At 29.7% G+C, this 10472-nt stretch overlaps 1 protein-coding gene across 4 annotated transcripts; it reads right to left on the bottom strand.

Moving 5' to 3' along the window:
- Positions 1–370: 370 nt before the first annotated feature.
- LOC107860463 (F-box/FBD/LRR-repeat protein At5g56420) lies at positions 371–5351 on the bottom strand. 4 transcript variants are annotated; one of them, XM_016705833.2, is made up of 6 exons: positions 5169–5351; positions 4972–5063; positions 3686–4678; positions 3457–3600; positions 2356–2722; positions 371–636 (listed from the first exon to the last, which is right to left on the bottom strand). In XM_016705833.2, exons 1-5 carry the CDS (start codon positions 5185–5187, stop codon positions 2405–2407), a joined length of 1566 nt encoding a protein of 521 aa, XP_016561319.2. In that variant the 5' UTR covers positions 5188–5351; the 3' UTR covers positions 371–636; positions 2356–2404. The 4 variants fall into 4 exon arrangements, with proteins under 4 accessions (XP_016561319.2, XP_016561318.2, XP_047263470.1 ...); XM_016705832.2 differs by having other exon boundaries at positions 371–653; positions 5169–5350; XM_047407514.1 differs by having other exon boundaries at positions 589–1075.
- Between the last annotated feature and the right edge of the window lie 5121 nt (positions 5352–10472).

Here is a 10472-nt window from a genome sequence, read left to right as displayed (position 1 = left end):
GAGAGTAAGGGCAACATCTATGATGTGAAGAGTTAACCCCAATCATGACGAGGCTGAATTTTAATGTAGGCATCGAGGCAAAAAGATATCTCCACCTTGTAGATAAAATGCTGGTCTTAACAACATTTTTAATTGTCATACGTGAGAGAATTGAAGACAAAATGTCATCTGGTAGCTGACTTGCATAATCCACCTTTGCCTCATGAACCTAATTGCATTTACACGCGCCAGCGAAAGTACTTCAGGAAAAATTTTACACAAGTCAAAAAAGAAAATCTAGATAAAAAAACAGCACTAGTATAAGTATTTATGGAACCCAAGTTATCTAGCAAAATGTATGAAATATATCTTTTTTTAAATGTAGTAGATGTTGAACCCAAATTAGCTTTTTGATTCTTCGAATTTTGAATCTCTTTAATGAAAATCCCGATTCCACAGCTGATGCCCACAGTTAATTCATCAAATTCACTTTATTAGTATATGATTCTTTTCTAATCTTACAAATTTGTTTTCGTAAAACAATACCAAAATTAGAGTTTACACATACTTTTGTTAAAGCCTTCACCTTTTTACTTTACAGTTTTTTCCCCACAAAAGCAATTCCTCCCAACGTAAGCAATCCGAGAACAAGTCTTCCTGATAACAGTAAAATACTGCAAATAAATACACAAAAAGGAAATTAAACAATGAACGTGTTTACAGGAAGAGAGTGTGTATATATAAAACCAGCTACCAAATGCAAAAAAATAAATAATAATAAGGCATAATATGAAGTGTTTAACTTAGCGTTAGCTGACAACTAGGTCTTTCGGTTACTACAAAATGGTCACTTAAACTTATATTAAGTTGAACAAATAGACATATGTGTTGGTGAAATTACAATAAATATTACAACTGAAAATTACAAATGAATAAAGAAAATATTATTTTCTCCTTCTATGGCTGAGGCATGGATATCTCGCTCTCTTTAAGGAGATTCAAGCCCACTGCAGCAAGTGTTTCACCGGTCCTACAGTAATCTTCTTGACTTGTCCCCTCCAGGATACAACAGTCTTTTCACAATAACTCAACAATTCTGGACAAGAGTTGAGTTCAAAGCTTCACTAAAAGAACACTAAAAGAACACCTCCGTAAACTCTCTTTTTTGCTTACTTATTTATGAACTATATGAAGTCTTTTTCTTTCTACTCAATAACCATACAAGACTGCCCGTTTCATGAAATACTTGCTAGAATTATATAGAAGAAAATGTGGAACTAATGGAAGCTGAACAAAACGTTTTGCTGGTGACAGTTATTAAAGTACTTTCATTTGAAGTGGAGCACTTAATTAGAAAGGGATAATAATGGCTTTGATTGGAGGACATAGTGCAGCACTTTCATTAGAAGTGGAGCACTGAGGATTAAATTAGTTAAAATAATTAAAATGCAACTTCAATATGTATCTTATGTAAGCATCTTACCGGGTAATTCACATCACGTAGAATGTGTCTACATGTTTAATTTTAATTTTATACAAGTTAAAGGATACATTTATATGTTCAATTTTATACAAGTTGAAGGACACATTTATTATACATTATGCCCAAAAATAAGGTAAAGTGTTTGTTACCTTTGTAATAGAAATTTATTGGCTTGCTTTTTCAAAAAAATAAAATAAAAAAATAATCACAACCAAATTTAATTGTATTGAGCCGATCTATTGGAAATAGTCTCTCTATCTCATTTCTGACCTTGAGATAGTGATATATTCTTCTATCTTTGAATATTGAAACTATTTTTGTGTATTGTTCCAGTTGAATTAGATGTCCCTGAAGGACCACTAGCAACAAGCATCAAGTAACTCTATTCGTCAATGCTAAAATATACAGAAAAAATCACCTATTAGTATTGCATATGTTGAAAATTGAATATGAGACCTCATAGTACTCGATCCACGCCATTGACCACTAGGTGATACCCTCGATGTGACATATATTAGTACTGCAAACCATGGAAGGACTAAATACAACTCTTTGCAGTAGTCAAATTATTTAATCCTTTGTGATCTTATAGAGATCTAGGATTAAAAAGTGCATAGGTGGTGAAAGAAATTATTTTTCAAAATATACCAACTTCGACTATAGTATGAAACAGCAGAAGACATGCTTAATTTGAATAAGTTGTCATTAGCATTTTCTAATTTTCCCATTCATCCAGGAAACTATGGCAGATTTGAAGGATGAACTACGGGAGTAGGAATGAACCCCTAAACAAGATTTAACTTACCACAACTGGTCCCTTTAAGCTAAAATAATAACACATCAAGTCTCAAAAAACTAGCACATTGTAACCAAAAGGTCAATTCTTCCATTACCTCTACAACTGCTAATGACAATGAGCCGATATAGTGTTTGTATAGGAACCTATTGGACGATCACCACAGCATTACTAGAGATAGCTTGCTCAAAAAGTTGTTGTTGGATTGAGATGCGTTCTCGTTCTCTTTCCTCCCATATATCATGACCATAATAAGCCTTAAAATATGGATTGATTGAGTATTGGCTGAGAAACATCTGGTCGAGTACCGTTGCACTTCTCAGAATATAAATAGCAAGTTCCGTCTCTTCTTTTGTTCCATGAAATCCACCGAACCTCACTTCTTTTAGCTCAGTGTGAATTGTAGGAGATAAAGGAGGCTTTGTGTGACTTCCTCTTCCGTTTTGCCTATATGTCTTGTGTTGCTGAGATCACAACGAGCATAAATCAACATATATATTGCTAATTGAATACAACTATTGACTTATCTAGTTAAGCATGCTGCAATACAAGCATTTAACTGCAATCAGTATCTATAAGGCCTTTTGAATTAGATAGCTGGAGTTCAGAAATTGAAAGGCACATCTTCAAACCAAGAAAGACATATAGCCAAGAGGTTTTTGAAACCTAACAATTCCATCATATTTCCATGAGCAAAATAAGGTGGATCAGAAATTCACTACATTAGATATCTACATCTCCATGTGTATCTCTTGGAATAAATATAACAAAATGAGTAGTCAAATCTTAATCAATCACATTATCAACCAATCATGATGTTCAATTCTGAAAAGTGAAATGCTTATATAAAAAAATGAATAAGATCCTCTTCTAGCAAGCCAAATCATTATTCGGATTAAACATCTTGATCAGTTCCTACACCAACTAGGTAGTGAAAGGTGTTATGTCTCATGGAACAAACTAAACACACCACCTATTATAGAGGAGGGTAATTGGCAATTAATACAACTTTCCTAGTGTGAGTTGTATTGACAGAACAAGGAAATGGGTGAATGTTGAGAATGACTAGAATATAATGCATGCTTGGGGAGGGGAATGTGCACTTTTAGATTCAATAAATGTTGGAGTCATCAATATCTAAGATCAAGCAAAGAATATCCAAAAAATAGAAAAAGAAGATAAATATAAGATAACTCACCAATATATCCAGATATTGAAGAACAGGACAGGCGTCTAAGATGGGAAAAACTTTGACTATGTCAAAGTCGTATGTGCTTTCAAGTAGCAAGGCTAACATCCTAAGGTCTCTGAATATCTGCGTCTCTGTTGGGAAGTGTGTTACCTGAGAAAAGGAATACTTCAGTGATTAGGGTGTTCAAAAAAATAAATACCAAAAGAATTTTACAAGCCGAGAAATCATCAAATACCTGAGTATAACAAGCGGTGACTATCAGAGATTTAACCTGAGCAGGTAAACTCATTGGAAATTCACCAAATATGTACGGCATTGAAGCATCTCCGCGAAGACTAATTTTTATACGTTCCAATACAGGAACAGAAGAAAAGTAAAACCTTACTTTTTCATCAAAAAAACACTCAAACCCACTAAGTTTTGTGGCCTGAAGATCAATCTCTTCCAATCCGCCGCAATCAGCAAAAATAACAGATGTTACTGTACCGGAGATGCATAGCTTATGCGGAAGCTTGCAATATTTTATGACTAACTGATTAAGGTTCAAACACGAGAACAAAATATCCTCAAGTTGTCCCGTCTCTAACAGAACGCCCGTCAAGGAAAGGGTCTTGAGGGAGTTGAGACGGAGTCCGACACTGGGTCGTACAATGCAAACACTCAAAAATAAGGATTTCAAGGAGGATGCTTGAGAGAGAAGCTCAAGGGAAAATTCAAAAAACGCGTCATGAGGGAGGTCAATGTCTTGTGAGGTAGGAGTTTTTTCACAGGTAAAGTTGAGATGTAATCTTTCAACATCTAATTTTGAAATAGAATGCATCAATTGGGCAAATTTACGAGAAAAAAGATGTCTCTCAATGAACATGTGCATTTCAAGTTCAACCACTTTACGACCCAAATAAAGTTGCAAAAACTGATTTACTACTTCCAAGAATTTTTTCTGATCGTAAGGGGGACATATAGGACCTAAATATTTAACGCCAAACATGTCAAGGCTGAACCGTAATGTAGGCATAGAAGCAAACAGATATCTCCACCTTGTAGACAAAATGCTTGTCTTAACAACATCTTTAATTGTCATACGTGAGAGAATTGAAGACAAAACATCATCTGGTAGCTGACTCGCATAATCCATCTTTGCCTCATGAACCTGTAGTTGACTCGCATAATCCACCTTTGCCTCATCAACCTGTAGCTGACTCGCATAATCTACCTTTGCCTCATGAACCTAATTCATGAGGAATGCGGAAGCAAAAGTAAGTACTTCAGAAGAAATTTTATGCTATGAATCAAAAAAGAAAATCTAGATGTTAAAAACAGCAGTACTAGCATAAGTATTTGTTATTGAACCCAAAGTTATCTAAAAAAAAAAGGTATAATTGTGCATAAATAACATGCTTTGACTCCTGAAATAAAAACGTACGGTTAATTCATCATATTCACTTGATTATGATATGATTCTTTTCTAATCTTACAAATTTGTTCTCATAAAACAACAACAAAATTAGACTTTACACGTACGTTCGTTGAAGCTTTCTCCTCCTCTTTACTTAACAGTCTTTTCCTCAAAAAATCAATTCCTCCCAACGCAAGCAATCCCAGAATCACTCTTCCTGACACAGCGAAATATTGCAAATAAACACACATAAAAAAAAAAAAAAACGAATTTTAATTATCTGAAATTAAACAATGAACATGTTGAAAGTAGAGATTTTTACCCTGATAATCTCTATCCATATCTGTACAGCTTTGAGATAACAAGTTGGGGTTCAAATTTGGTCGCAAAATTTGTTGGAACTTCGGCGGCGAATTTGTTTCTTGCTACTTATAAAGCAGCAGATGCAGAATAGGGAAGAGACACAAAGCTTATAGAAGTAGAACCGAATAAAAATTCTAAGAATTACCAAAAAGTGATTGACTTGATTTTTTTATTTTTTTTTAAGAATATCATAATCAAATTTAATCATATTTTTAATAATAATTTAATAATATATATTTCTCAATTGAAAAAGCATCATTTTGTGTAGATTATAAGAATTACTGTTTATAAGGTAAGTAGAAAATTGTGGATTATAATTACTATGGCTCTTTATAAGGTAAAAAGAGAGATAAATTACACAAATTTCATACTTAAAGATTATATTACCTAATATTTTTTATTTTTTTAAAATTTACCTAAAATTTTAATTTTCAACTTTACTCTTAATAAAACCTCACATCCTATTTTTACCCACCATTAACTCAAACTATTTTTTTTCCTCAAAGATTTCCTTACCTAAAATATCTAATTATCAATAATTAAATATCTTCCTTCCTGATTTTTCTCCTCCATTAACACTTAAATTATCTTTCTTCCTTATTTTTCTCCTCCATCAACGCATGCAATTTTTTTCTTCTCCTAAAATCTCTCCCATTTTTTTTTGAAAAAAAATCTATTGATACATATATAAATTTATTTAGCTATTCATATATGCTTATTCTTTTAATGGTGATTCATATGAATGATAAATATGATATCATTATATTGGTATTATGGTAATTCATACGATAGATACATTTTGTATAATTTTAATAGGTGATCCATATGATATTAATGGGTGATACATATTGTATTATGGTGATTCATATTGTAGATACAATTATTTATTTCAATTATTGAGTGATTCATATGATATTAATTGGTGATATATATGGTATTATGGTAATTTATATGGTAGATATAATTATTTATTTCAATTATTCGGTGACTCATATATATTGTATTATTATGGTGATTCATATGGTAGATACAATTATTTATTTCAATTATTGGGTGATTCATATGATATTAATGGGTGATATATATGGTATTATGATGAATCACATGGTAGATACAATTATTTATTTCAATTATTGGGTGATTCATATGTTATTAATGAAAGGTGATGGTGTAGTTAGTGTAGGAAACAAAAGTAATAATATTTTTTTTTTTTAAAAAAGGCTAAAAACAGAATTAAAACATAATTAAAATTAAATCTAAAAAAGTGGATTAAAATTAAAGGCGACATTAAAGACGAAAAAAGACTAAAAAAAACATATCTCCCGATGAAAAAAGAGAAACATAATTAAAACATCTAAATTAAATCTAAAAAAGAAAAAAATTAGATATATTTTCTTAAATAAAAGAATACAATGAATAAAAGAAAATCTATTGTTTCCTTAAATAAATATCTTTGTCAGTTTCAAATGTATCAATTTTTTTATATGTAGCACCTTATAACATATGTATCACCATTTCAAAAATTGAGATAAAATATAATTAACAAAATAATCAAAATTTTATGTAATATCACTTAAAGATTCAATAATTTATGTAAGTTTCCCTAAGAAGATTGTGGATTATAAGAATGACTGTTTGTAAGGTAAAAAGAAAGTTGTGAACAATTAAATAACAAATAACTCATAACATGCGTTTAATTATTTTTCTGTATCGTTCCAATTTTATTGGATGTTTTGAATCTATTTCTCCAATTCACTTCAATTGGGTTTTAATATTATGTGTTTGTATTAAAACTAGATGGTCCAGGCCCGTGCTTATATTAATTTACAAACAAATGGAGATAGGCAAAAATGTACTTTTTATCATTAATAAATATATACCAAAATGTAGTTTACAGACAAGGTATAAGCTGTAAGTGTGAACAGGTTATCAGTAATATAATCTATATCGATATCTATAATCTATAATCTATTAAAAGTGTGAACACCTTTAGAAAAGTGATTTGAACTTTTTACCCTTCATTAAAAGTTTATACTTTAGACAAAATCATCATTTTATAATTTTTCTTCAATTATTATATCATTATATTATAATATTTAAAATTAAGGAATTTATATATAAAAGAAAAATATCTTTTGAAAACTTTTCCTTATAAAACACAAAAACCAACTAACTGCCATAAAGTTTCAAAAAAAATAAAAAACTCATTCTAAATTTTTGAGGGAAAAAAAAAAAGAAATCATGTTTTGTTAAATTTTGAGGAAAAAAAATCCTTAATTTTCCCAAAATAACATCATAATTGTTCTAAAGTAATTTTCTTTTTTAAAATAACGTTCTTTCTTTTTTAAGGAAAAGTTTCCTCATAAATTAAAAAGTCATGCTTTTTATAAAATTTAAATAGCTATTAAGTTTTAGATTGTTTAGATTTGAATCACTTTTAAATAAGATTTCTTTAACTAATTAATTAGTGATAGTTGTCTCACTTTATTTATATTATTTTATAAAAATTTCTTATCAATTAAAATCTTGGTATAGTATCTATGATTAAAAAGATAAATCTACTTGCTATTTGAGGTAAGTTTTTTAAAGAAATTTGGTATTAGTATATTCTTGAAGTTTATAATAAACAAATTATCATGTATTCTTGATAACACTTGCTAATTGAGAAGCTTTTTTTGGTATATGTGAAATTTAAGATATTTTATGATTGTAGAGAAAAATTTGTTTGTGATTTGAGGTAAGTTTTCTAAAGTTCTTGTATGTTCTTATTGTTTACATCTTGATGTATCTATGATTAAAGAGATAATTTTTTTTATGATTTGACATAAGTTTTCTAAGATTTTAATACGTTCTTTAAGTTTACAATAATAGACTATCATATATTTTTTATGGATAATTGTTAATTAACAAGTTTTTTTTATTTTAATTTTATTGAGAATAGTCATGATTGAAGAGATAAATTAGCTTAATAGATATTGTTAATTAACAAGTTTTTTATTTCAATATTAAGAATAGTCATGATTGAAGAGATAAATTAGCTTGTGATTTGAGGTAAGTTTTCTAAGATTTTAGTATATTTTGTATTTTATAAAAATAACTTATCATGTATTTTAATTGATTTTTGTTAATTAAGAAGTTCTCTTTTATAATTTTAGTATGTTTTTGAAGTTTAAAATAACAAATTATCATGTATTCTCAATAGATAATTGTTGTTTGGAAAATTTTCTTGTGATTTTTGTTCATATTGACTTATTTACAATTTTAATCAGGTTGCTTGGATGTTAAATTCCATCACAATAAATTGGTTAGTCATTCTAATTATATATAAATTCTCTTTTAAAATTTAATAATATGCAATTGTTTCAATTGTCAGTAAACGCATATCATCATTATATTTAATATTATGTTTAGGTACAAACTATATCATTTAAATAAATATAAAATTTAAAGATAAAAATCTACTATGACGGCTAAAATAATTGCTGGGGTATATTTTCTTTTATGATATCAAAGTAATTTTATAAAATTGAATTTATTGAAGTGAGGTATACGCGCAAAGCACGTATACTAAACTAGTTGTAAGAAAGATGGGGAGAGACAATATAATTGTAGCTGGCAGGATCTGCTACATCGTTACAAGATCAAGCTTATTGAGTCACCTGCATATGAGGATTCCAGCTGTGCTTGTGAAATACTGCAATGCAGTTACTAGTTAGTGTCCGTGGCCGTGGGGAGGAAATTTCATAACAGGAAGACATATAAATAACAGAAGTTGTAAGCATTTTGACAAAGAGTGAACCATGAGATACTATGTAAAAGATATACATGAGCAATACTCAGAGCAACACATTCTAAACAGAAAAGGGTCTAATATATCTTCAAGTTTGAAAAATGGTACACAAATATCCTTTTTCTATCTTTAGACTCAAAAATACCCTTTCATTCATCTATTTGGCTCAAAAATACCCTCCCACTTAATAGATAAATAATTAAAATTCTAACTTGACACGTGGCAAGTTGTTATTGGTTAGAAATTTAATTAATTAATAATTTATTATTATTAATAAATAAATAAATAATCCAACCAGATTTCACTACCCCCATCCAACTAAATACCTGATCCGACTAAAAAAGACCCGATTCTTATATCAAAAGGGGGAAACCTTTACAGCTTATTGATGGTTACTCTCTCTTAGTAAAAATAAATAAATCAAGTCACTCTATTCAAAATTGAAGCCGCGATTTATCGATCATTGATCCGGTGGTCTTCTCCGATTTATCTGATCGGTAAAACATCTTTGTTTTCAAGTAAGAATTGAAGAACCCATCAATCTAATGTTAGAGTTTAGTTAAGATCTAGTTTATTTTCATATCATAAGACCTAATGCTTGTTTGGCTGAATGCATATTGTAAGTTTTTATTATTTTGAATGCTTCTTTATTCATATGATTGTAGTTAATTTTTTTTTTCATTGTATTTTTATGTTGTTCGAAGTTAGGATTTTTACATATTGTTGGTCAAGTTTTTTTATATGTTTATTCATACAGTTGTCTGACAAACTTCTTTTTTTATTGTTTGTCATAGAAATTTTTTAAAGAATGATTGATAAAGTGGACTTGATATTTAATTATGAGGGAAAGTGGACACTATCTCCTCAACTTGACTACATAAAAAAACTGAGTCAGTCTTGGAAAGGATATGATATTGCTATGTTATCATATATTGATATATGTGTAGAGTTCATAGAAAAATTTGGTTTTAAGGCTGTAAAACAGCTCCTAGTAACAGGACCTACTGGTAGGTATTTTATCCTTAAGGATGATTCAAGCATTAGGACACTACAATATATTTTCTCTATGATTTCAGAGTGATTCAACTGTTTGTTGTAGACTAGGATGAAACTATTATTATTGCTCCAAACATCTCTCTTTTAATGAGCTTAAAGTGAATACAATAGACATTGAAACATAAATCGATTGTGAATCAAATGAGGAGGAGGAGGATAATGAACCTATTCCTAGTGATTACAGTAGTGAAGAGTTGGAAGTGTTTAGGAAGGAAAAAAGTAGAGAAATCAATGACAAACTAGATAGGTTCTTAGAGTTGGACAAAAATATGTGCTTTAAAGATCTTAAAGAAGCTAAAAGAATCGTGAGCTTTTATTGTATTACTAGGAAGGTTGGACTTCAAGTTGATAAAAGTGACAAAACTAGATTGGGATATGTGTGTGTTGCTGGATGTCCTTTTGAGTGTTTGATTTTTG

Source organism: Capsicum annuum, chromosome 2, assembly GCF_002878395.1.
Source record: "Capsicum annuum cultivar UCD-10X-F1 chromosome 2, UCD10Xv1.1, whole genome shotgun sequence".
NCBI lineage: Eukaryota > Viridiplantae > Streptophyta > Magnoliopsida > Solanales > Solanaceae > Capsicum > Capsicum annuum.
This window is presented reverse-complemented; position numbering and strand designations above follow the sequence as displayed.